At 36.4% G+C, this 27,642-nt stretch overlaps 1 protein-coding gene across 1 annotated transcript; it reads left to right on the top strand.

Moving 5' to 3' along the window:
- Positions 1 to 27,642, top strand: GTPBP4 (GTP binding protein 4). Its single transcript, XM_069086541.1, has 17 exons — positions 1 to 157; positions 3,921 to 4,091; positions 6,148 to 6,251; positions 6,342 to 6,478; positions 9,602 to 9,702; positions 13,149 to 13,241; positions 13,688 to 13,879; positions 13,965 to 14,030; positions 14,374 to 14,463; positions 15,753 to 15,863; positions 17,481 to 17,558; positions 17,771 to 17,822; positions 18,936 to 19,036; positions 19,546 to 19,743; positions 22,591 to 22,656; positions 24,841 to 24,984; positions 26,848 to 27,642. Exons 1-17 carry the CDS (start codon positions 110 to 112, stop codon positions 26,998 to 27,000), a joined length of 1,905 nt encoding a protein of 634 aa, XP_068942642.1. The 5' UTR covers positions 1 to 109; the 3' UTR covers positions 27,001 to 27,642.

Below are 27,642 nucleotides of genomic sequence, written 5' to 3'. Positions count from 1 at the left end.
CACATCCTCTACGTCAGCGGAAGTTCCTCTTGACCCATCTCTCTCTGTGTTCGTTTCCTGTGAAACCTGCTTCCGGCTGCTCAGTCTGCGAGCCGGCTGGCAAGGCAACATGGCGATGTATAACTTCAAGAAGATCATGGTGGTCCCCACCGCCAAGGTAAGGGCGAACTGCGCCTTCTGCTCTTTTATCTCGCTGCCTCACGTCCTCTTTTGCGTTGGTCCTTTGGCTCTGTCCACGCTGCTCTCTGGGGAGGAGCCGGGGCTCGCACGCGCGTGGGAGCGGCTCTAGTGGGTGACACGTGCGCGGCGGCCCCGCTCCAGGACTCTGGCTGCGGGGGAAGGGAGAGACGGGAAAGGCCGGAGCTGGTGGGACGTAGCGCGGGATCCCGGTGTTGGGCCGGACCGAGGCAGGCAGAGCTGAACCGTGAAAGGCTTCGTGCTCGTTCGTGAGCCACTGCCGGACACTTTAAACGCCTCCTCCTTCCCTGTGGGGACCCCTTCGGGGCCCTGTGCCTCTTTGCTCCCCAGGCCCTATCGCATAAGTCTTTGGGGGGCAGGGATTTGGGTGTTGCACCAGATGGACTACCCATCTAGACTTCTTCCTAATTGATTTTTTATTGGGAAGGGTGGGGGAGGGATTTAACTCAGTAGACAGAAAACTGGACCTGGGGTCATCCAGGCTTAGGTCCTTACCGACTACATGACTCTTCATAAATCACTTAATCTCTGTCTGCTTCAGTTTTCTCAACTGCAAAATGGGAATAATAATAGTATTTCCTGCGCAGGGTTTCTGTGAGGATAAAAAAGAGATAATATTTATAAAGTGCTTTTCAAACCTTAAATTAGCATCTTGCAAATGCTAGCTATTATTGACTATAATCGTTGATATTGTAAGTGATCATTGAAGGAATGTGATCCTTCCAACACAAGACTGGTGTATCTCGAACCTTGAGGATTTTACCCCCTGTCGTTATGGCTGGTTCTAGGAAAGTCCCATAATCTTAGTTTTAAAACTGTCAGGGACCGTAGAGATTGGATAGACCAGGAGTAATTATTAACCTGGAGTCCACAGAAGGTGTCCGTGGATGAATTTCAGGGGTACTCCTAACTTGGAGGGAAAAAAAAAACAACCAAGAGTTAGCACTTGCTCCAGTTAAGAACGTAGGCTACAAATGTTCTGGGAAGGGGTCCATCGATTTCATCAGACTTCCAGAGAGGTCATTAGAGGGGGAAAAAAAGAGTAAGAACTTTTGATCTAGACTAACTCCATCATCCAAAGGAGGAAACTGAGTCCAGTAGAGCTTAAGTGATTTGACAAGATGGGGTTTGGAGCTTGGAGATTAACCAATCCAGTACCTCCTCATTCCACGTGTTTACTTGTTCAGTAAATTTTAGAGATGATTTACTGTCAGCCACAAAGCTAGCACTGTCAACAACACACTCACTGTGTGTCAGGCACTTGGAGTACAATGACAAAAGTGAAAAATTCTGATTTCTGGAGCTCGCAGTGTCAATATATCAAAGGTAGAGACAAAATAGCAGAAACCCCATCATTCTAGTTAGTGTGGCAATATATTTCAAGGATTAGTACTGTATTGCTCTGGCAGTACTATGCAGTAGAAAGATCTGGCTTCAAATTCTGCCCTGCATATGAATTTGAGCAAATCACTCTTCTGAGTCTCAGCATCCTCATAAATGAGGGAGGAGGTTGGCTTCTAAAATTCCTTGTGTTTCTCAAATTTTGTCCTTTGTGTTTTCCTCTAAGTGAACATGGTGATACATTATACTCACTGTTTAAACACCATTAACTCACTAATTTACATGTTTGGAACAGGGAACGTAGTTTCTTTCATATCTGCTATGTTGAACATTGTAACACAAATTAGTTCTTTGTGGTAGACTTAGCAGTACCTAATAATTGAGAATGTGACAAAAATATGCTCAGCACAAAATAGTTAGAATGTTTTGTTTGTTTTTTTGGAGGGCGGAAAGCAGGGCAGTTTGGGTAAGTGACTTGTTTAAGGTCACACAGCTAGTAAGTGTTAAGTTTCTGAGGTCGGATTTGAACCCAAGTCCTCCTGAATCCAGGCCGGTCCTCTATTGCCACCCAGATGCCCCCTGTTTAGAAATTTTTTAGTGATTTTGATATTCTCAGCACAAAATAGTCCGAAATTTTTTAGTGATTTTGAAATAGTAATTCAATAGTAATTGTGACCATTTTCTACTTTTTAGTTTCTTCTTTTTATGATAGATAAACTTCACCAGGGCAATTTTCTAAAAGTATAATTATTTTTAATAAAGGCATCCTGGAATTCCCTTAAAATTTTTGAAGTTTTAATGGTCAAATAATGTTTTCGGTCTATGTATTTTTTTTTTTTTACTATCTATAAAGAGACAATCATTACTTACCTGTTTTTGAAGGTGTATCACATACACAAAAGGGAGTTTGCTCTAAAGATGGAAATTTTATTTGTGAATTTTCTATAAGTGACTTGTGTAGATGCCTTCCACATATTATTCTGTTGTTGTTACACTTCTTTGTAGTCTTCCAGATATTTTAATATAGTTGTCATTTTCCTGTTTGAGAGGGAGATGACAGTTTTCTCTAGAATAAACATCTCTAATGCTTTGAGCTATTTATCTTTTATGTCATGGAACAAAGACCACTTTGCCATCTTTCTTTTTCTTCCTTGGGTCTTGATGCATTTTGTCAGTGATCTCTTAAAATACGGTCTAACCATGCAAGAGAAAATTCTGGACATATTGCTTTATTAATTTGAGTAAAGCCTGCATTATTTTTTTGTCATACATTTGTCCACATTGGACTTAGTCATAGTATCATAGATCTGGATCTGGAAGAGACCTGAGAGGCTGTGCAGGCAGGAAAAATGAGACCCAGGGCTGGGAAATGACTTGCCAAAGGTCACAGAGGTAGCAAGTAGCAGAGGTGGGATTTGAACCTGTGTCTCATGACTCCTGTCCCAGTGCATTTTACAATGCTTGTGCTGCCTCCCATAATTCAATAGTTCATAATGGTCAAATTTATTGGTATCCCTCTTCATTTTTAGATCTTTTCCTCCTGGAACCAGTATGACAGCTGAGTATGATTAGTTGGGTTTTTAAAATATGTAGTACAGTGCTTGAGGCATTTGGACATAAGAGAATAGGAAGATATTAAATAAAAAAATTTCTTATTGGAAGAATTGTAAATTGTATGCTATCAATAGTTGTAATGAACTAAGGTTTACAAAGTGCTTTATATACATTATCACATTTTGGTACTATAGGTGTTATCCCCATTTTTACAGACATGGAAACTGAGGTTCAGAGTGGATTTTTTTTCTTTAACCATTTTGTTGGTCATGAAATTAGATTAGTTAGCAGGCATTTACATAGCACTCTAAGGTTTTCAAAGAAAGTACTTTACAAATACCTCATTTTATCTTCACAACAAATCTGGGAAGTAGATACTATTATCACTATCTTACAGAAAAGGAAATTGAGGCAAACAAGGTATCTGAGGCTGGATTTGAACTCAGGGCTTCCTGACTGGCACTCTAGCCCTTGTGTTGAGGGGGATCACCAAACATATCCTTAAGAATAAAAGTTATAGGCAGGTGTCAAGAATATATCCTAGATTGTATTTATGAAAATAGTGAATTGTAATCTACTGCCAAAAGAAAAATAATATATTAAAGGGGGAATTAAAGAATTGTACCTGTTGTTCAGCTTTCTTTTTTCTAGATCCAGAATATTCATAACAGATTATGGAAGGCTTGTAATTGACAAATCAGTAATGTAATTTATTATAAATAATGGATAAATGAATGTTTCAAATTTTATTTTAAAATTAATTTTAATTTAAAAAAAATGATCTTTAAAAGAGCCTGAACTTTGTCCAAAAAATTCTTTGATTTCAGGACTTTATAGACCTGACATTATCGAAGACTCAACGAAAGACTCCAACAGTCATTCATAAACATTACCAGATTCACCGAATTAGACATTTTTACATGAGGAAAGTTAAATATACTCAGCAGAATTATCATGATAGACTCACTCAGATTTTAACCGACTTCCCCAAATTGGATGTAAGTAATTTTGAGATATAACTTCTTTTGTTTTTTTGTTTGTTTACAATGATGTATATTCACTTTTCAGAATGTGTCTTTGTAAAATCTAACAGAAAAGCAGGATAGTTTGCTAATTACTTGGTTAAGAAACAACTTGAAAAAATATATTGGTCTTAAAGTTTTTTTTTTTTAATGTGTTTAATTGCCATGTGTTAATAATAGTTGACATTTCTATATTACTTTAATATTTGTAAAGCGTTTTAAATACATTTTTATCTGATTCTTAGGGTAACTCTGAGATAAATGGTACAGTTACTATTCTCATCTTATAGTTGAGGTAGAGGTCACACAGCTTGTGGTTATTTGAAGTGAAATACAAATCTACTTCCTCCTATTAGTCATATTGTGAGGCATTGAGCCAGTGTCTGAATTTTTGGTGGACCAGAAATGAACATTGAAGATAATTCAGACACATAGAAAGTTGTATTACTATTTGATCACCTTTAATGATCAGACAGTGTCTGTTGAGATAACTGATAGTCATATTGCAAGGCTAATTTTTACTAGAGCAATCAACTTTCTTTTGCTTAACTTAACGTTTAAATATCTTCCAGTGGTATGGAAGAAAGTGATCAGTAAAGCATTAATGGATAAAGCTTTTCTTTTGCCTCAATTGATAATGGGGACATAGTGTGGTATAGAGAAGAAAGCATTGGACTTGGAGTAAGGAGATAATGTGTTCTATTCCTTTCTTTGACATCTTAAATCTGTGATCCTAGACAAATTCCTTAACTTTTTTCCCAAAATTTCCTCATTTCTGAAATGAGGATATTTTAATGTGAGTGATTATGATGGTAGGGAGAGGGCAGAATATAACACATGTTCTGTTATCTGAAAGTAGGGATGAAGTATAGAAATTGTCTCTTTGTCCCTCCCTATCAGCTTGCTCTGAAAAAAAAAGTAAAAAAAGAAGCACTGGGACAGAAAGATGAAGGGATTTATTGGGAAAGGGAATACATACATAAGAATGGTGGAGATAGAGGCATTTGAAAGTAAGGTGACTAAAATGTGGATTTCATTTGTGTGGTTTAACAAAATATCTTATTCCTTTTCATGTGAAAAAAGCAGTGTAGAGCCTTAAAATCATGTTCGTATTCTCTTGGTCTGATTGAGGTTCTTCATAGCACTTAAATTTCATGATTGTGAAGTGTCTACTTTTCTTAGTCATTTCAGAAAGCTCATGTTTGAGGTTAAATTGTTTATCTTTGGGCGGCCAGGTGGCTCAGCGAGTAAGAGCACCGGCCCCAGTGTCGGGATGACCTGGAGATCAAATCCGGGCTCAGATATTTAGCACCACACCCAGAAATAACTGGCTGTGTAACCTTGAGCAAGTTACTTAACCCCAATTGCTTTAAAAAAAAATTGTTTATCTTTAATAACTTTGGGAGAATCCAAATTTTTAAGCAAACATGTTTTTCAATATTATTTTTAGTGGACCATCTACATAAAAAACTTAATGAAAAAGTTGAGCAATTAACATGCACGTTGAGAATCTGCTATATTCAGAATTTGGAATGCTATTAAACTTTGGAGAGAGGACTGTTATAAGAGAGAAAAAAGTAGATGAAAGGCCTTAATGTGGACAGTTGCAAACTAAGACACAAACTGGGAGGTGAGGGGAGGGGGATAAAGAGGAGAGAGAAGGGGAAAGAATAGAGAGATGATCAGAGGACTCACAAAATCATAAAAGATGTTCCAATTCCAACTGTCATGCCTTTGTACATTCTTCATGATTACCTTACATATGATTTCCTTTTTTCTGTGAACTTTGTCTTTTTAAGACCTCAATGAAGTCTTCCATGATTCTGTGGATTAGTTTGGGGTCTGAAACTGATGGCCTTGATTGGAGTGAAGGGTGATCAGAATAATGGGAGATGTGGTTGGAGAGATTGAGGTGGGGAAGGGTGAGGAGGAGAGAAAGGGAATTTTAGCTTGGTGCAGAAAGTTGATGTTAAAGAGTGGTGATAAACTATTTTTCAAAAGTGACAGTTAATCTTTTTTATTTATGTTATAGGATATCCACCCATTTTATGCTGATTTGATGAATGTTCTTTATGATAAGGATCATTACAAGTTGGCCTTAGGACAAATTAATATTGCCAAAAATCTAGTGGACAAGTAAGACATCTTATTTTAGTATTTTTTAATGTTTCCAACAAATCATTGTCAGAAGTGAAAAATCTTATGTAACTTTTTTCATTTGCTAAGCGTTGCCAAAGATTATGTACGACTTATGAAATATGGGGATTCTTTGTACCGCTGCAAGCAGCTCAAACGTGCAGCCCTGGGGCGTATGTGTACAATTATCAAGAGACAGAAACAGAGTCTGGAATATCTGGAGCAAGGTATGTATTACACATGGGTAAACCAGTTTTTATTTAAACTTTTAATCTTGCTTAAATTCAATTTCATGAATTTGAACTGTCTCCAACAAAGTCCTGTTTAGAGATGCCAATGGGTTGCAAGAACTTTTTAAGTATCTGAGGACTGGCCTGCTTAAATTAGAAGCTTTTTTCCTGGTTGACTGTGATTTTCTTTACTTCTTTTTTTTTTTTTTAACCACAACAGTTTCTCAAAGCCTTCTGCCAAAGCATAGAAATGTTGACATTTGCATTGATGGAGACGGGTACATACAGGGACAAAATTATAGGTACTTGTTAGGTTTGAAATATACGTAATGTGCTGAGAGCAAATTCCTAACTTCATTAATTGTTGGTCTTCAGCTAGAATCCTCCTCCAGTCCTCATTGTGTCATGTGATTATGGTTCTGGAAAGAGCTTTGGCAGTTCCTGCCAAGCCGGAAAAGCTTAGACCATAGTCCTTTTGATAAATTGTGTCTTTCTTCCTTAAGACCGGATCACTGCTTAATTTGGACCTTTTGTCACCAGAAGGTTGGATATAGTAGCTTATCAGATCTTCAAACTATCTATATTTATATGTAGAAGGACATGATCTACTTCACTACAGGGCACTGATGAAATAGTTGTTTTAAAATATTTATTACTGATACAAGTTTTTCATTGTTTGTCTTTCAGTATTTCATGGTTTCCAGTATTTCCCTGTTTTCATGTCTCATTGGTGGCTCCTCCTAATACAGATCACAATATAGGCAGTTCTGTTATAATATTTCTTTTGAAAAAGTGAATTTGTTCCATCACAATTGACATATTAGGGAACAACTTGGACATAAGATGAATTTTGTATTTAGTTATGTGTGATTTTGTCATTAAGAAAAATCTCCACAATTGCAGGGCATGCGTGTGGAGGGGAATGGGTTGGAATGGGGCCTCTATAGATGGGTTAGGTGAGGGATGCCACCATGGAGCCTTAGGAAGAGATGTCTAGCTCTAACTTGGGGAAAGTGTAGTGGCATTCATCTTCCTTGACTCAGGGTGAGGAGAGATCAGTTGATGGTGAGGGAGAGTAACACAGAGGTGAGGGTGGGGTGAGGCAAGTATGGAAGGAAAGACAAGGAAACTCCCTCATCAGGTCTATTACACCCTGTCCCTAGTAGATTGAGAATTCCAGGAACTGTCTTTTGTCTCTATATCTCTAGTGCTTGCCGTAGTGCCTGGCACATAGTAGGAATTTGATAAATGTTTATTGATTGACTAATATGAGAACAGATTTGGTTACTGATGTAAGTTTTTATACCTGGCCTCTTTGGCCTTGCCACCCCTAAGGCAACCTCACAGGCAAAATTCAGGCTGATGATGATAGCATTGCACTGCTTCTGTGTATTCCTGGCCATAGAGTGATCCCTCATGGAGCAGTGAGTGGCTGACGTTGGTGACTGAAATCGCATGGCTGGAGTTTCTTGGTGTCATGACTATGCTGACTTACACTGGGACTGAGTTTTAGTGTTGTAACCCAACCAGATTTTCCCCATAAGCTTTGTTGTTTTTTAATTCCATGTTTTGGCATAGTGTAGTGATTTTTAGGAAAGCATATGTCACATTGTAGCAGGACTGCCTATGTTTCTATGGTTTTGAAAGTTAATATGGTCTAAAAAAATCACACAAATCATCCTACATCCAGCTTGGTAGAGCCTCTTCAAACTTAAGCTGATCTTTCAGTAACAAACACCCCATTGCTGGGTCTGTCATACTCCATACCTTTTGAGGTTTCTTGGCCTTTCAGGGTCAATACTTCAGGGTGTGTAGGACCTTTAGAACTTGTGCTTAAATGGTAGAACTTTATGCCACAGTGAGGTGCTGGAGGAGGACTTGCTCTGAGAGTTCTTGTTCAGTACTCTGACAAAGAAGTTAACCCTTGTAAGTATCTTAAAATATTGTTTTATAGTTTTTCCTTTTTATTATGATTTTAACATTTATCAAAAATGAACATTTCCATATCAAAGGAGCATAGAAAAAAGAGGATTTATATATATATGAAACTGTGAATCTGTTACATAGATTATTTCTTTTTAAAAAACATATTAAAATTAATAATAGTGCCAATACTGCTGTTTGTCTTTTTCCATTTCAGAACTTCATTTGACTCTCTAAATGTTCTGTTGATCCCCGCTTTTTTAAAGCATCTCTATCACTACCCCCCCCCCATCCTCCCCTTGTTTCCTCCCTCCCTTGTAAAAAATAAGCATAGTAAAACAAGACAAATTCATGTCTAAAATGTATGTCTTATTTTGTGCCTATAATCCATCACCACTGCTTTCCTCATCAACTTTCTGCAGTCAGTGATTGATTATTGCATTGGTCAATTCTAAGTCTTTCAGACTTGTTTTCCTTTACAGTATTGTAACCATTGTATAAAGTATTTGCCAGATTCTGTTTACTTTATCAGTTTATCTATGTCTTAATTATATGGAGTCTCTGAATCTGTCCCTTCTGTTATTTTTTTTGGCATGGAAATTTCTGTTACATTTGCATACCATAGTTTGTTCAGCTATTCCCCCATTGGTGGTCACTAATTTTGTCTATAATTCTTTGCCCACAGTAAAAAATTCTACTATATTTTATATAAATATGGATCATATCCAACTCTGTCTTTGTTATTTTTACAGTATATACTAAAGAGTTGCATCACAATTTAGTGTCTCTAAAAATTAATAGCACACCTTCTAATAACTGAAAAATCTTACTTGGATTCATGAAAACACTGTTAGGTAAAATAGTTTTTTTCACTATTACCTCTACCTCACACTTTACATCCTTTCTTCTTGGCCTTTGTAACCAAAGTTATTTAAAAGCACATAATTTGTTTTTCCCATTCTTGTACCTACAAGTTTAAAAAAATGCCACCTATGATTTTCTAGTAAATATGTTTCCTAATTTATCATGTTTATTCTTTTGTTTAGTATATGTCAACTTTCTCTTAAATTTGTATGTTACACTAATGTAACTTGGAGTTTTCAAACAAAGTTTTATGGTTTGATGCTTTTTACAAGAAATTAAATTTTCATTTGTTATTGAATATAATTAAACACACTCGCTTTGAACTTTTAATAGTTCGTCAGCATTTATCCCGTCTGCCTACTATTGACCCAAATACCCGGACTCTTCTTCTTTGTGGGTATCCAAATGTTGGAAAGTCCAGTTTCATCAATAAGGTTGGTCTGTTATTATTTATGCTGTTTTTAATATAAAACTAAGGTCCCAGTTACACTAGCTAGAGAAGTCCTACCAGTACAATAGAATATTATTGTTTAATATTACCCCTAGTAGTATAAAAAATTTCTATTAAACCTAATATTTCAGTCGTCCTGACCTATGACTTACCACTGGACTCTGATGACTCTGGAGGAGAGAGTGAAACTGATGACTTGCACAGCCCTGCCTCGATTAAATCCAATTCACTTGCAAGTTAAGACCTCACCCTGCTGATGTCATTGATCCTCTTTGAGAATGAAGGACGAACTACAACAAACCTGATTAATCACCCATTTGAACCTAACTTAATGTTATTACAGTTCTCAGCATTATAATTACAGATAGTAAGCAAAGTGGTATAGTGGAAAGAGCTTGGAAATTGGAGAACTTTGGTTTGAAACCTACTTCTAACATTTTACAAGTGTGATGTTGGCCAAAGTTCAGTTACTTCATATTTTAAAATGGGGTTAAGGATATTTGTAATAATCATTAGGTTAATATGAAAAAACTGCTTTCATAAACTATAAGGTACTAAGTAAAGATGAGTTATTTTGTTTGTTTTATGTTTCATATGAATCAATACTTTGAGGAAATAATGGTGATCCTAGGATCGAAAGGATTGAAGCTTTTAGTTTTTCCTCTCAGTATATATGTACGTGAAAAGCATGTGTGTTCAAGGATGGGATAGAAAGGAAGAAAATGAGGGAGCTGGATTTAAATACATTTCAGAGGGCTTACATCTAAAATATTTGGTTTTCTGTGATTTTATCTCTGTGTGTATTTATCTTGTTTTTTTGTGTCTAATTCCTTATTCTATCTTGTGTATAAGTGTGCCTACAAGATCTATGTTGGGGGCTGAGGACATCTTAGACCTCCTTGCCTCTTCAGCTGTTGGAACTCTAGTAACCCTCACTTTTAAAAAACCACACACTTCTTTTTTAAAGAAATTATTTACTCTTAGTTTTCAACAATGACTTCCATAAATTTTAAATTTTCTCCGCCCCCTCCATCCTTCCTCCCCAAGACAGCTTACAATCTGATATGTGCTCTACACATACATTCCTATTAAACACATTTTTACATTAGTCATCTTGCATAGAAGAATTATAACAAATGGGAAAAACCATGAGAAAGAAAAAAAAATAGTCTGCTTTGTTTTGCATTACAACTCCATAGTTCATTCTCTGAATGTGACTGGCTTTTTCCATTATGTGTTCTTTGGAATTGTTTTAGGTCCTTGCATTGCTGAGAAGGGCTAAGTCTATCAAAATCAGTCCTTACACACTGTGGCTGTTACTGTGTACAATGTTCTTCTGGTTCTGCTCCCCTCACTTAGCATCAGTTCATATAAGTCTTTCCAAGTTTTTCTCAAGTTTGCCCATTCATCATTTCTTATAGCACAGTAGTGTTCCATTACATTCATATACCACAACTTGTTTAGCCGTTCACCAGTTGATGGGTATACCCTCGATTTCCAGTTCTTGGCCATCATAAAAAGAGCTGTTATAAATATTTTTGTACATGTGGGTCTTTTTCCCATTTTTATAATCTCGTTGGGATATAGTCCTCAAAGTGATATAGCTGGGTGAAAGGCTATGCACATTTTTCTAGCCCTTTGGGCATAGCTCCAGATTGTTCTCCACAGTGGTTGGATTAGCTCACAGGTCAACCAAGAATTAATTAGTTAGTGTTCCAACAATCCCACATCCCCTCCAACATTTATCATTTTTGCCATCTTAGCCAATCTGATAGGTGTGATGTGGTACCTCAGAATTGTTTTGATTTGTATTTCCTATCAATAGTGATTTAGAGCATTTTTTCATATGACCAGAGATAGCTTTAATTTCTTCCTCTGAAAACTGCCTGTTCATATTCTTTGACCATTTATCATTTGGGGAATGACTTGTATTGTAAATTTGATTCAGTTCTCTATATATTTTAGAAATGAAGGCTTTATCAGAAACACTATTGTAAAAATTCTTTCCCCTACACAATTCCTATTAGGTTTTCATCTATGTGTTTAAGGCTTAATCTATCCAAAGAGTGTTTTGGGCAATTCACTTGTTACCTTTCCTTCATGTGACTTGGGCAAAACTTTAACCTTACTTGGCCTTGGTGTGCTTACCTATTTGGGGGAAAAAAAAATCAAAGAAGAGAGTTGCTTACTCTCTTAAGTTGATTTCTAAGATCCTTTTTATTTCTAACATCCTATGATTCTTTGACATATTTGATTCCAAGCAACATGAAGTTAAGCAAGGTAGTGTTACAGAGGGCACCTAGTTTCCTTTAAAAGAATTGTAGATAAGACTATAAGTAAAATGAGGGATGCGTTGGGTAGTTAATGCTTCTAGTGCTCAGTACCCACTGAAATTATTGCCACATACCTGGTGTGCATCTTGGGCCAAATAGTATGATATTGATGGTTCTCACTTATATAGTACTTTCTTGGTTTAAAAAGTGCTTTTATAGAAACATCTCTGGGGGGGTAAAAAGCATTATTATCCTCATTTTACCAATAATTTTAAAAATCTCAGGTGAAATGTCTTGCCCATGATGACTTGATTACCTGGGAATTGTCAGAGCCACAATTTTAACCTGGTTCCCAGTTATGAGTCCAGCACTACTTGTTTTTCAGAATTACAGTGGTATATGCTTAAGCTGTTTTAGTGGTATAGAAAAACAGCTTTGGTCTGAGCAGCAGCATATTGGTAGCCTTTTATTTTTGGTTGTAATGAAATAATTCAAACTAACAAAATATTTTAATAACATCATAATGGTTTCTTTTTCTTTAAATATTGTAGTTATTGAGCTGAATCCTACCAGCCTCTTCTTTACTTTTTTGTCTTAAGTTTCTCACCTTGACTGCATGTTACTCAATTGCTGTTTAATGCGTTGAAGTAGTAAATTGGTGACTCGAGTTCTCTTTTAGGTTTGCTTAATAGAAGACTGTTTACTAGTATGTACTCTTCTGGCAATATGTAATACTATGTAGGATAGTCATCCTGTTTCAGTGGTCTCAGAAAAGTAGGTTCAGTAAGTGGCCAGCTTATGATCTAGGAAATTGTACAGGCACCAAGAGGAAAATGCCAGCTTAGGGGTTTCTTGTGACCAACTCCCATCAAAGTTTTGGGAAGGGAAATGAAGTCCTTATTTATGTTTTGAATTCTAGGGCTATCCCAAGTTTGATATTATACGCATGACATATATGCATGACTTCCTTTGAGCATGATATCTGATATAGACCTGTGTGTAGGAGGAAAAGAATTATTGTAATTACACATATCACTTTAGAAAATAGAATTGTTCAGTAATTTGCATGTATTGTTTATGTTGCTTATAGAAAGAAGTATATCATTTCTGCTTTCTTGGAGAATGAAAATAAATTCTGTTTGTATTTTATTTTAAGGTTACAAGAGCAGATGTGGATGTGCAGCCTTATGCTTTTACAACCAAGTCTTTGTTTGTAGGACACATGGATTATAGATATTTGCGTTGGCAGGTGAGAGCTCTTATTAATCAGAAGCAATTTACATTCTAGTGCTGTGTACAAAACTTGACTTTCTCACTAAATGTTATCTTGATTAAATTTAAATAGAATATGGACTCTTATACTTAGGTTTAAAAGAACCTTGGCTGTGCAGGATTGGGTAGAGTCTAGTTTATGGTGGGAAGGGCTTGTATGTGAAGAAACTTTGTTGTTGACTACTATATTGAAGTCATCAGCTTAATATGGAAATGGGCTGCCTTTTGAGGTGGCATCCCTTTCACTAGATATGTTTTAGAAAAGTTGTAAAGCTTACCTGTCAAGGGTGTCGTAAAGGAAATTTCTGCATGGGGTGGGACATTGGACTAAATGACTTCTAAGATCTGAGATTCTGTAATTTGAAAATTACAGGCACCACAGAAGGTTGTGAAAGTCTGGGAACAATTATGTCTTATTTTTAGGTGGTTGACACTCCAGGGATTCTGGATCACCCTCTGGAAGATAGGAACACCATTGAAATGCAGGCTATAACAGCATTGGCCCACCTTCGTGCTGCTGTGCTATATGTTATGGATCTTTCTGAACAGTGTGGGCATAGTCTGGAAGAACAACTGGAGCTCTTCAAAAATATTAAGCCACTTTTTGCTAATAAGGTATGTTTGATAACTAAGGTTGGTTAAAGTTGTTATTTTATAGTGAAATAACAAGATACTGATTTCATTATTTTTTTCTTATCAGCCTCTTATTATTGTAGCAAACAAATGTGATGTGAAGAGGATATCTGAACTTCCAGAAGATGACCAGGTAATAACACTGTCCTTTGTTTTGAGGCACATTTCATTTTTCAGAACATTTTCATTTTCTGCTTATTCTTTCTTGGGTAATGTCTTGGAGTAAGTTGTAATAGGATTTTACTTCAAGAATATTATTCTAACCAAATAATTTGTTTTTTGATTAGTAAAACGTTTGTAAAAAATAATGAGTATGTACTTAGAGAATTTCTGCTTCTGAAAATAGTTGGTATTTTTACAATGATGTGGCCTTGAGAATAATTAGCATTTAAATGCTTTTGAAAATGAGTAGGAGTTGTGTTACATAATGAATTGGAAATAATTTACTGATACTCTGTTTTTCTATATATTTCCAGAAAATATTTTCAGATTTGGAAGCTGAAGGGCTTCCTGTTATAGAGACCAGTACCCTTACTGAAGAAGGTGTTATTAAAGTTAAAACTGAGGTCAGTATCATATTAAAGTTGTATGACAGCCTTTTTTTAAACTTGTGGACTGAGTATCTGAACCACCTAAAGAAGATTGACTGCATTGCCTGTGAGGTAATCTGAACTTTTTAAAGCTTTCTCACATCTCTGATGCCTCTTAGATATGTACAAAGCCCCACTCTTGAGGCAAATAATTGTAGTCACTTTTTAGCATAAAGGGGCAACAACAGTTTTCCATAGTATCTCTAGAACCTCTTTATGCTGTAACTTGCTATAGTAGCCAAATACAGAGGCCATTGACATAGTAAGTGAGAGGAAGGGAATGAACTAGGATTATATCATGGAGAGAGTAATGACATCAGTGGAAATTTAATATTTCAAAATCATTGAAATATCAAAGAATCAAGGAAAGAACCCAGAACACTTGGGATTTTTACTGATTGAGTGATGTAAGTGAAAATCAGCAGGTTTCAACTGCAGGCATTCTCCAATTTTGGAAATGGCCCAATAGATACACATAACTTGCCGTCCTATTCTCCTAGCCGTAGGAGGCTTTGCCCTGGCAGCTCTTGTTGCAGGGGGCAAAAGCTTTTCAGAGAAACTGGTTTTTAACAAGTAGAAGAAAAGAAAAAAATCATAACTATCTTTTTGTGGGAGCTGCCCTTAAAAAGCTCTGGGAAGTCTAGGAGGTCGCAATTTATTCAAACAATATTAGTTTAATTAGATTTTTTTTTTCTTTCTGATGCCTTTATTTTGGGCAGGGAATAAGAGTTTAATTTTAAAGTAGGGAAACTTCAGCAGGGTGGACACTTTGGGAATGGAGAGGCCTCAGACTGGTGGTCTTAGTGCAGCTGTTTGATGGGAGGAATACAGAAAGAGAGCCAGAGAGATGGGAGAAATCCATTTGTCATTTTTGAGACTTTGGTCTTGAGATGGTCTCTCATACTCAGAATGGAGAAACTGCCTTTATTTTCTTTCCCCCACTGCCCTTCTATATTATAAACTTCATCTTTCCTTAACCAACAACTTATGACCATGGGTTGTTCAGTAACTGACTTGGTTAAACAGGATCTTGTGGATTATGCTCTAACTGCTGTTTATCACATTATTTCTAAAGGAACACTTGTCCTTGAGTTCTGAGTGATTGACAAGTAAACTTTTGAAAGCAGCTTTATTTGAAAGCAAGGGTCTGCTTGTATCTTAATTTAACTCTAGTGGAAGGTTTGAGTCATATTTCGTTTCTATGTTAGTACAGTCTTTAACTTTACCTCTTGCTTAGACTTTGTATTTTCTTAATATGTTATTAGGCTTGTGATAGACTTTTGACTCATCGAGTTGAAACCAAAATGAAAGGAAATAAAGTGAATGAAGTGTTGAACAGATTGCATTTAGCAGTACCAAGCAAAAGAGATGATAAGGTAAATTATTTCTTTAAAGGACTTTGGGGGTAAGATTATCATGTTAGTTGTTGACTTGGATTGAATAAATAATTATTGGTGTATGCAGTGGTTTGTGAATGTGAATTTTGTGATTTTGGACTCCAAGACCTGAAAGAGGTTCAAAAATTGACTTTAGGTATGTAATTGATAGAAGAGGAACTTGTGAAAATATAGCAAGGCATGTCTTTAAAAAGATTTTATTTATATTGTTTTTTATAGAGGTCTCCTGAATTGCCCAAAATGTCTCCTTGCCTATGTCACATGCCAATCCTTATAACAAAGAATTTTTTTTTAAGATAGAAAAAAAGATCCACAAAGCTAAACATATTAATTGAGTCTCAAAAAAATGCTGGGTTCCCCACTCATACTCTTCCTCCCCCCCCCCCCCCCCCTGCAGAGAAAAGGAGCTGCATTTGTTTTATCTTTTGGGGAGTTGTTTTGGGTCATTATAATTACACAGCATTTGAATTTTCTTTTAGTTGTAATTTTTATTTACATAGTGCAGGCCTGTGCAACCATGCAGTCTGCCAAAGGATTTTGGGCAGCCTGTGAGAAAATGTAGAGTATGTAAAACAGACCTGCACAACATATTGCCCATGGGCATCTTTGGCAGATTGCAAGGAGCCCATGGCCCATGTGTTGTACAAGTCTGACATAGGGGTAGGTAGTATAGTAGATAAAATATTGACTTTGGAGTCCAGAAGACCCGACCCTAATTTAAATCCTTGCTCAGATTCTTTCTGACTGTGGTCAAGTCACTTAACCTTATACCATCTCAAGTTTTTTTTTTTTTTAAGCAATCGGGGTTAAGTAACTTGCTCAAGGTTACATGGCCAGGTGTTTCTGGGTGTGGTGCTAAGTATCTGCGCCCGGATTTGATCCAGGTCATCCCGACACTGGAGCCGGTGCTCTTACTCGCTGAGCCACCTGGCCGCCCCTCATCTCAAGTTTTTTTAATCTATAAAATGAAAATAATGATAGTACCTACCTCACATGACTGTTATGAAGATCAAATGAGATAGCATATTGTGAGCTCCTACATGGGAATGTGAGCTCCTTGATCATTGTGGAATTGTCTTTTGACTAACTTTATATCACCAGTGGGTCAGCTAGGTGATGCAGTGAATAGAGTGGTAGCCTTGGAAGCACTAGGACCTGAGACCCTGGGCAAGTCACTTAACCCTATTTGCCTCAGTTTCCTCATCTAGAAAATGAACTGGAGAAGGAAATGGCAAACCACTCTAGTGTCCTTGCCAGGAAAACCCTAAATAGGGTAACAAAGAGTTGGACATGACTGAACCCCAATAACAACATATCACCAATGCTTAGCACAGTGCATGGTGCATAGTAGTCACCTAAAAATGTTTATTGTCTGACTATTTAAAGAATTTGCAAATCTTAAAAGTGTCATAAAATGATAGCTATTATAGGTATCATCTGTTTAGTTTTTTTGGTTTATTTAAGAGTCTTAAATCTCCCTATGCTTCTTACTTTTTTATATTCATTGATTCTTGTGTTGTAATGTGCCATCACGTTGCTGAAATCACAATTCCTCAAAGCATTTCTAAGTGTAATCCTTCAAAATTATTTTTCCAGGAGAGGCCACCATTTATTCCTGAGGGTGTAATAGCACGAAAGAAGAAAATGGAAACTGATGCACCCAAAAAGAAAAGGGTATGTCTATATTTTTAATAAAGAACTTTGTTGGTTTCATAAACACAGAGACTCTTCTGTCATGGTGGTGGGGTTGAGATTTTGACTTAGCTCCATTCTCTAACCAGGAGAGGCCATAACTCACACTCTTTGGGCTTGGAGGAGAAAATAAAGCTGATTATTTTGGACTGAGAATTTTGGCTTTTGTAGATAACTTTATTTTCTCACTTTAGGAACGAGATCTTGAGCTGGAATTGGGAGATGATTACATTTTGGATCTGCAAAGTAAGTACAGTGCAAGTGGTATTAGAAGATAATATTCAAATACCAAATTGCATTTGAGTTATGCCTGACAAAATAAAACTGAAATAGAGTTTCATAGACAGAAACTTTACTTATTTGCCTAAAATGGAAAGACTAAAATTTGAGTTGCAGCAAAGCCCTTATTCCAGGAGAATAGTTGTGGTCTTCCGAAGAGAAGGGGGGTGGGTGGCATGTTTAGGGAATTGGGAAGGAAAGCAGAAAAGATTTGGAACAGTTGTTTTTTGAAACTTATTAAAGAGTCTGTAGGGGTTGGTTTCCCAGTGTCTTTTAGGGCACATTGGAGGATTTGTAATTGTGTCCAGAAGTGCTTCTTATTTAAGAAACTGAAGTCGAGAAATACAGTGTTGGCACTTGGGTTTAGGGCTTGGCAAAGTAGATACTGGGGGAAGATACAAGATCAGGAGACATTTTAGAGTACCAGAGAGCACAGACCTGAATTCTTGCTCACAAAGGTCTTTGTCTCTGCGTAGAGGCAGGCAAAAAAATAGTCAGGGAGATGGACTGGGAGACTAGGGAAGGTCCAGAATGTAGATGTCCTGAAAAATGCAAAGATATATGTTCATAAGAGTGAGATCAGGTGGATAGGTAGGAAATTGTAGTCATAAAGGGAAATTTCTGACTTAATCTTGGTAGTTAGTAGTTTTAAGTGATGGTATGATTAATGTTGTGGAGTGGAGGTAGAGGTGATGAGTGTATTTAAGAGAATAGTAGACAAAGGTTATAGGAGAATGTGAGAGGATAGAAATAGACTTTTCCCCCTGAAGAAGAGGAAAGCCTGAGACAATGATGAAATATTATGTGGAAGGAAGTACTAAGTATGCCAGTCTCATCTACTTTGCTCTGTGAATGGGAGAGATGGTCACTCTCTATTAGGTTTTCATGGGAAGAACTGTCATGAGGAGAAAGGCAAGAAAGAAGTACTTGGAGAAAATGTGAAACCTCTCAGGGAATTTGCTTAAAATAGAAATAATCTAGGTTCTATTAAGAGTGCTAATAATTCTCATATTAAGCATATACTTTTAATGTAGTTGTGAAAACATTATAAAGTTTTCTTTTCTCCAAATTTTTCTCTAGAATATTGGGATCTAATGAATTCATCTGAAAAATATGATAAAATACCAGAAATCTGGGAAGGCCATAACATAGCTGATTATATTGACCCAGATATCATGGAGGTGAGTTTGTCATTTTTTGATGATGGTTTGTTATATTCCCTATGATATTCCCTTATTTAAAGACAGATATGATTCTTGGATATTTTAAAATTAATTTTTTAAAAAGAAATATCATGGAAAGGCTTCTGGCATTACTGTAGAGACAGTGCCCTAAAGCTGTATCTACATGAGTGCAGCAGTTTTGGGTGTGAACAGTCATTTTTTTTCTGATCCATTTGTAGCTTTATGAAAATTGCCTCATGCATAATAATAATTAGTCCTTCTGCTCTTTGCTACTCAAGGAACCATGTGATCCAAATCTTCTGGTCTGATTATGCTGTATTAGTATTGCTCTGGACTGAAAGATTTAGTTTTAAAATGCCTGTTGTGACAAGCTTGGACTATACATAGTCCTTTGTGTCATCTTAAATGTTTATGTGTGAGAAGAGGGTTCTGAAGCAAAATTTGCTGGCATTATTTTTGAATCTTAAATCTTAATTTCTGCAAATTAAATTTTTTATTTGTCAAAGAAATTGAAAGAATTAGAGAAAGAGGAAGAACTAAGACAAGCTGCTGGAGAGTATGACAGTGAATCAGAAACTGAAGATGAGGAAATGATGGAAATTCACCAGTTGGCAAAACAAATTCGTGAGAAAAAGAAACTGAAAATTCTGCAGTCTAAAGAGAAAGATAAGTCAGGACCCAGAATGCCTCGCACTGCTAAAAAAGTAAGTCTTAAATAAAAAAACTATCTTGATAATGGATTGTTTTCTGACATAAAATATTTTTCTGTATTAATGTGAGATTTCATGATTCAGTTAATATTTATGGTCAGATTTAGGAATCATATTTAGTGTTAATCGTTGCAATATTGCATTGAACTATTTATTTTTTGTGTTCTATGTAACTAATACCTTTACTTATTCTTCATTTCTTTAATCTGGAGGCATCTTTCTTTAAGAAAACAAAACAAAACTCTTTAAGATGGAGTTTAAATTTTCTCATTGGTGACCTCATCAGCTCCCTTGGTTTTAGTTATCATTTCTGTGCAAATGACTCCCAGATCTCAGTATCCAACCCAGGTCTCTTGAGTTCTAGTCAGTTGCTTACTGAGCATTTCAAACTGTGGATTTTCACCAGACAGCTGAAATTCAGCATGTTCAAACAGAACTCATTCTCTTTTTCCCAAATGTTCCTCTTTTCAAAATTTCCCCTATTGCTATGGATACCAACACCATTCTTACAGTTGCCTAGTGTGCAACCTCTACATTATCCTCTACTTCTCTCCCTCCACCTATCTATCCGGTTGCCAAATCTTGTTGTTTTTACTGGTCCAGCATCTCTCGTATTGCCATCATTATTCCAGTAACCTCATAATTGCTGTCCTTGCCCTGTTGCTTCCGGGATCACATGTAAAAGCATCTAAAACTTTTTTTTTTTTAAGCAATTGGGGTTGAGTAACTTGCTCAATGTTACACGGCCAGTTATTTCTGGGTGTGGTGCTGAGTATCTGAGCCTGGATTTGATCCAGGTCATCCCGACACTGGAGCCGGTGTTCTTACTCTCTGAGCCACCTGGCCGCCCCTAAGCAATTGGGGTTAAGTAACTTGCTCAAGGTTACACGGCCAGGTGTTTCTGGGTGGATGCTAAGTGTCTGAGCCCGGGATTCGATCTCCAGGTCATCCCAACACTGGAGCTGGTGCTCTTACTCGCTGTGCTACCTGGCCGCCCCAAGCATCTAAAACTCTTATCAGCACAGTCCAAATTGGACTTTGCAGTCTTGTTGTATGCTGTTCTCTTTATCACACTCTGGTTCAGGCCGACTAGCTTTCTTGCTTTTCATCACAAATAGCAGAGCTCTGTCTCCTGTCTCTATACTAGGCATCTGATCCCTTGCCTGGAATTTATGTCCTCTCACCTCTGCTTTCTGGAGTTCCATGTTTCCTTCAAAATTCAGCTCAGGTGCCACCTTCTACCAGATTTCCTCAGCTAAAAGATCCCACCCCCAAAATTTACATTTTGTTAATTTTTAATATACTTTTACATGCACAATATTGTCTTCCCTGCTACAATGGAAGCTCTTTGAGGACACTTTGTTTTGTTTTTCTCATATATTTTCAGTGCCTGACAGTGTCTAGAACAGAGTAGGTACTTGGCAAAATGCTTGTTGATCGATTGTTGTGCTTAACTTTAGCTTGATAAATTTCAGTTATTAAGGGCAGGTCGATGTTCTTTTACTATGACTTCACTTACTTGGTTTTAACCTGCCATAAACAATTTTTTGCTCTGTCCTTTCCAATCTGAAATGTTTCCCTTGGTAGAGAAAAGAGAATCAAAATAAGATTACATTTGCTTTACTTTCATCGTTTCTTAGCAGGACTCCATCTCAAGTAACTGCCTTCTTTCTTCCTTGATCTTCCTCTTGGTTTCTGGGATACCTGAAAAATGTCTTTTTGTAGTCCTTTCCTTTTATTGCTAGACTCAGCTCATTCTGACAATTAGTACTTCTGGTGTTTTTTTTTTAAAAATAGGTCTGTGCCATTCTTCACTTTTCTTTAGTAGGATCACAACTGATCAAAGCTTTGAACTTTGCTTCTGCCAGGCATGTCAGACTCTTAAGATGGAGTTATCACTTAATTCTAAGGGTTATCATCATGTCTGTTTTAACAGCCAGGTCATTACTGGTTACAGTCATGTCCTCTGCCTTTTGAGAAATGAAATCATTCAGACAAGTCAAGAATTTCTATCAGCTGTTCTGATTTTAGCAGAGAAAGTGAGTGCACATTATGTAGATGCAGTTGAGTTTCTTATTACTTCGGTATCAGGTTTGTGATATGTGTCCCAAACCCATTATCTGTATCTTCATAGTTAGATGGTCAGGAGCATCTTAACTTTCATTTCATGGGTTTCCTTTTGCAAATTTATCTTATTGATATGAAGTGCTACTTCACCCTATACCTTCTATTACTGTATTTTAGTCATAAATCATATTCTTCCAAATCTCCAATTTACCTACTAGATTGAATTTATGTATTGGTTTGTGTTATGGTAGAGCACTATATTGGGAATTGGAAGACTTAGTTTCAAATAACATATGTGTAATTTATTACCTGTGTGTATTCTTGGGCAAATCGGCTAACTTCTTTGGTCCTCAGTTTGCTCAACTATAATAAGTCTTTTCCTTTTCTGAAACACTTGTCTTCAATTTATGACTGTGACAAAAGTGCCAGCTTTGCCTCCACAGCCCTTTGTTTCTTGACCAATATGTCATGTTTATTGGCCATGCTTTGTTTTCCTACCTGTGATACCATTTGTCCCCATATGAGTTCTCATAAGTGTTTAGTTGTGGAAATAGGTAGTTCACAATTGTTAAGAAATGTTAGCCATTTACAAGAAATAGACATATAAGAAGAATTTATTTCATAGATTGTTTTTAAAGAATGATACAAACTTTTTTTCCCATTGACCTTGAAGAAATGTTCTGATTTGCTCAAATAGGTTAGCACTGTCTTCTGTGCTATCCCAAAATTAATTTAAGTATGCAACACAGCATCATTAATTTCTTTATTTGCCAGGTTCAGCGGAAAACATTGGAGAATGAGATGCGCAGCCTTGGTATTGACATGGATGATAAAGATGATGTAAGTGTGTATGGGTGGTTTGGTTTATAAAGAATGGGTAATATATCATTATATGAAAAGCCAAGTATTTTTTTAAGAAATGAGAATGAGAAATAGGTGTTTTATTTCAATGGGAACAAAAAGACAAAAGGAGAATAATCTTCCGTTAGACCCACAATATTGATTTTAAGCATAGGATCTTTTAAAAAATATAATTTGAGATTGCTTCTTTTATTCACAGCTTGTTAAATAAATGACCGATTTTAAGCCTATTAATCACACTATTATTTTTCTTATAGAATATAGGCCTAATTTAGTAGTTGTCAGGGTCTGTTTACTCAAACAGATCTGAGGATCATATATACTAGTGATCCAGGAGGGCAAGTATTTTCACAAACCAATTGTTTATAATTGTTGGCAAGTATTTGGAAATTTGTATGAAGGCTTATGTATTTCAGAACCTTCATTTTCCAGTGGCTACAGTTTAGACCTTTACAATGTAATAAAAAGGTCTCCATATTTGTATTATTAAAATTTTCTGTTAAAGAGTTTGCTTGTATGATAAGAAATTTTTCTACAATAATTAGTTCTTTGTGTTCAGATAGAAATTTACTCAGTAATACAAATCTGAGATTTCATTGGTGTGGGTATTCCCTCCACCATCACAGATCATAGTATTTCTTCCATGTCTTGTGACTCCCCTTTGTTTCATCTGGGGGCTTAGCTAGGCTGGTTCTCAGATAATAGTTTGAGTATAATTCGATTTTGGAATTGTACTTGGAGCTTTTCTACCAGAGTTTACCTATGCTGGCAGACTTCAGGAACCCATGGTTATTTCTATGCCACCATGAGGCATTACTAGACAGGATATTAATTTAAAATGGGGAAAATTGTAAAGATTTACATAAACAGATACAGAGTGAAGTGAGCAGAAGTAGCACCTTGTACACAGTAACAGCAAATGTGTGATGAACAGCTGTGAATGACTTGGCTCTTCTCAGCAATACAGTGATCCAAGACAGTCCCAAAGGTCTCATGATGAAAAATGCTGTCTGTTTAGAAAGAACTGATAGAGATGGAAAACATCAAAACATATTATTTTTTTCATTTTTCTTTTTTCTTTCTTTTTTTGGGGGGGGGGGGTTCAAGTTTTCTTCCACAAAATGACTAATATGGAAATATTTTACATGATTGCCCATGAATAACCTATATCAGATTGCTTACTCTTTCAGGGGAGGAGAGGGAAGTAAGGGTAGAATTTGGAACACAAATTTTTCTTTAAATGAATGTTAAAAATTGTTTTTACGTGTAATTGGGAGAAAGTATTATTTTAAAAAGGGGGAGGATGGCAGGCATGTAAGAAAATAACTTTCTTGCGCCTAGTATAAATGATTGTAATGATTTATATTGTGAAGTATTCTCACTTTCACATACTTCCCCCTGCAGTCCTAAGTAAAATGCATTTTCCTAAAATACTTCAGTGCTATTCAGCCAACACCACTCCTCACTAAATTTTTGTTAGTTACTTTAAATGGAAATTCTAAAATTTCCTCATTCTGTGGATGAGGCATCTTGATTTTATACAAAAAACAAGATATCTGGTCTCAGAAGACCTGGTTTCAAATTCCAGTTTTGCTTGGGTTCTTATGTCACTTAACAATGCTGGCTTAATTTTTTTCATCTATAAGATGAGGAAGTTGACCTACAACCCTAAATCTGTGATCCTGTGGTCTGTAATTTCTGCTTTGCAGAGAGATGCTTATTAATTGTTTCACAGTTTTTTTTAAGACCTATGTTATAACTTCCCCATTTCTGCTGAGGATGCTACTCTTCTCCCATGAAGCTTTTCTAGGTCTCCAGCTTCTTTGTGCCTCACTGACACTTGAAATTACCATATTACTTGATGTTTGTTGTGTATGTAAATATATATATATATATATATATATATATATTGCTTCTCTGATATAGAAAAAACCTGGCTTACTTATGTAATAACATATTGCAAGGAAAACTGTGTGAAACTTTTATTTCATAATTAACTAAGGACTAGTTATTTTTGGTTCTTTTATCTTCAACTCTTAAACATATCTAATTTAATGTATTTTTTAGAAATACATTTTCCTCAGGAGTTTTTGAAAGAATAGTGGTTAGGATTATGCCTGAGGGCATGAAATTCTAAACTGTTTTGATTTTTATAAATTTCAGAGCCACTATGCCACCCAGGCAAGAAGATCTCGCAGCGTCACTAGGAAACGCAAACATGAAGAGTCTGTTCCTCCCACTTCTAAAAGCCGAAGCCGCAGTTGTTCACGCACACCCCGTGATGTTTCTGGTCTGAGAGATGCCAAGGTGGGTGTCATTTATTAAAGTTGTATTGATGTCTTTTTGTGTTACACTGCAATCTTTTCTTGATATACATCCACCATTGAGTTCTCCCTTTTAATAAAGAAAAACAGTTAAGTAAATCACAACTACCACCACAACCACCATGGCAGACATTATACACAGTCCATAATTATAGTCTTCCATCTCTCCACTGAAGGAAAGGTATATATATTTCATCATTTGTTCTCCAGTCATTAAAAAAAGATAAGATACATTTCTGTATGAATAATGATGGTGTCTTCTGTGGAAGAAAGCTCAGGCAGTAAATTGGTAAAGCTTTTTGATAAAGTGGGGAGAGAAATAATGAAAGAAATAAACTTGAAATTTTGAGGGGCTGTCATGTGGAAGAGGGCATCAGAGGGGCAGGTCCACATGGAGTGAATGGAAGTTGCAAATTTGGACTCAGTGTCAGGAAAAGCTTAATAACAACTAGATTTGTCCAAAAGTGGAATAGGCTTCCCAGAAAGATGGCAAGTTTTCCCTGCCCCCTCCATGCCAAGGGACTGTCCTCTTGGAGAAGGTGAGATCTGAGCTGAATCTTGAAGGAAACCAGGGGAAGGCCCAGCCAGTGCAGAGATGCTGGAATGGGAGATGGGCTGTGCTGTGAAAAGTTGCAGGTAGACCACTGTTTCTAGCAGTCTATAGAACATGGAGGGAGGTAATGTGTGAAAAGATTGGAAAGGTAGGAAAGCCAGATTTTGAAGAGCTTTAAATGACACACAAAAGACTTTGTTATTGGAGCCACTGGAAAGAGAGGGACCAATTAGAAGGCTTTTGCAGTAGTCCAGGCTAGAAGTGAGTGATGATGAGTTAGGACTGAATAAGTAGGAAGAAGGCATTGTCTGTTAGAGTAAGGAAGGTAGAAACCACAAGCTTTGATGATGCATTGGATATGTGGGATGAATGAAAGTGAAGAGTTGAGGACAATACCAGTGTACAATGAGATAATCTGTGGAAGGTTTGGGACAGTGTAAGGGAAGTGTTTTGGATCAAACATGAAATTATTTGCTTCATAGACCCAGTTTTAATTGAATACTTACATATCTTATATGTAATATGATGGGCTGTCTGAACAATCTTGCAGTCCAAGCAAAAAAGATCTCCATATAATTGTTGGCTGTACCCTAAGCCATGAGTTGGTTGCTCTGCAGTTGCAGTATAATTGGCAAGATTTGAGGCTTCTTGGGTTTAGTAATTGGAAGAAAGCAGTATAATTTTAAGTTCTGTGCACAGCATTGTTGTGTCTAAAATACATTATGAAATTCTGGTAGCTACAATGGTGGGTCTTGAGATGTAGTGCTTTATCTTATGACTTACTCTACCATTACTGCTTTCAGTAGAAAGACTAGGAAAGGGTCGGAGAAGAAGAATTATGTTAATGCTGAAAGGGAACTGAGAGATTGTTTATCCCTTCCCACTCTCCCCCTTTTATTTTATAGATGTTTCCCAGAGAGTAAATACCTTGTTCATCATCATGGTAGACCAGTCAGTAGTAGTTAGAAACTGCTTATGAAGTCAGAAAATGGAATCAAAGGCACCAGAAAGCAAGATCACTGCTGCCTAAGGAGAGATGGGGAGGGGAGAAGGAGAGGAAGAAGAGTGACTTTTACTTAAAGAAAAAGAATGCATCAATTTGGGAAGAGTTTCTCCTTTGAAAAGAGAGGAAGGCTGCTTTGTTTGCCATTTTATATAGTTGCAAATACCCTTTGTAGAGACTTTTTTTTTTTTGATGGGTTCTCTCTGATGTTTGGCTTTACTCTGAAATATCAAAGGCCAAGTGATATCTTAATTTGGAATATCCTAAAATATATTTTATTCTCTTAACAGATGGTGAAGAAAGCTAAAACCATTATGAAGAAGGCTCAGAGGAAGATGAATCGCTTGGGTAGAAAAGGAGAAGCTGATAGACATGTGTTTGATATGAAACCTAAACATTTATTGTCTGGCAAGAGGAAATCTGGTACAAAAGACAGAAGATAAAAATACCCTGTTGAACTTAAATTCCTATACTGTCTTGTCTGTTTTCTTACTAAATGTGACATTTTAGAGCCGGAGTATTGGTGGAAATTGAGGAGCAACTCAAGCAGCGATGCAGATAGATTGAATAAACAACACCATAAATATGGTGGATCTCTTACTATTTTTTTGGAGTAGTGCATTTGTAGACCTTTAACGATTCTGCTGATTTTCAACAGAGAAAAGCCCTAACTGCTTGCTCTGGAGGTTGTATACTAATGTTTCTTTTTGAAGGTAAAACATCACTACCTGGAGGACTCAAGAATATTGCCAGAAGGGCCCTGTAAACCCATGGAAAGGCATATAATCTGTAAGGAAAGTACTTACAAAGGATTTTATTAAAATGTCAGAACTCTGTCTCAGACTTTTTATATCAGTTGTGCAATTACCCTTCTATACAGTTAATCTGTTCAATATAACCATTAATGTAAAATAAGTTTTTTGCATATAAAAATTTGGTTTTTATAAAACATTTTGTTATAAATAATTAAATTCAGGGAAATGGAATGCCATGGAAAAGGAAATTGAATAAATGGCTTATATTTTTAAACCAAACAGAATTTTGGTTGGTCTTAAATAAATCTTGGAATATTTTTTAAATCTAAA

Source organism: Petaurus breviceps, unplaced genomic scaffold (assembly GCF_028583685.1).
Source record: "Petaurus breviceps papuanus isolate PSGF00001 unplaced genomic scaffold, PetGlider_PUasm1.0 178, whole genome shotgun sequence".
NCBI lineage: Eukaryota > Metazoa > Chordata > Mammalia > Diprotodontia > Petauridae > Petaurus > Petaurus breviceps.
Note: the sequence above shows the minus strand (reverse complement) of the source record. Positions and strands in the feature narration are given on the sequence as shown.

Bases quoted from the DNA above. Each gene is read 5' to 3' on its own strand.
- GTPBP4 (XM_069086541.1), top strand. From the start codon at position 110: ATGGCGATGTATAACTTCAAGAAGATCATGGTGGTCCCCACCGCCAAG. The intron at 9,703-13,148 runs GTTGGTCTGTTA...TTTTATTTTAAG, and splicing joins AGTCCAGTTTCATCAATAAG to GTTACAAGAGCAGATGTGGA. The intron at 14,031-14,373 runs GTAATAACACTG...ATATATTTCCAG, and splicing joins AACTTCCAGAAGATGACCAG to AAAATATTTTCAGATTTGGA.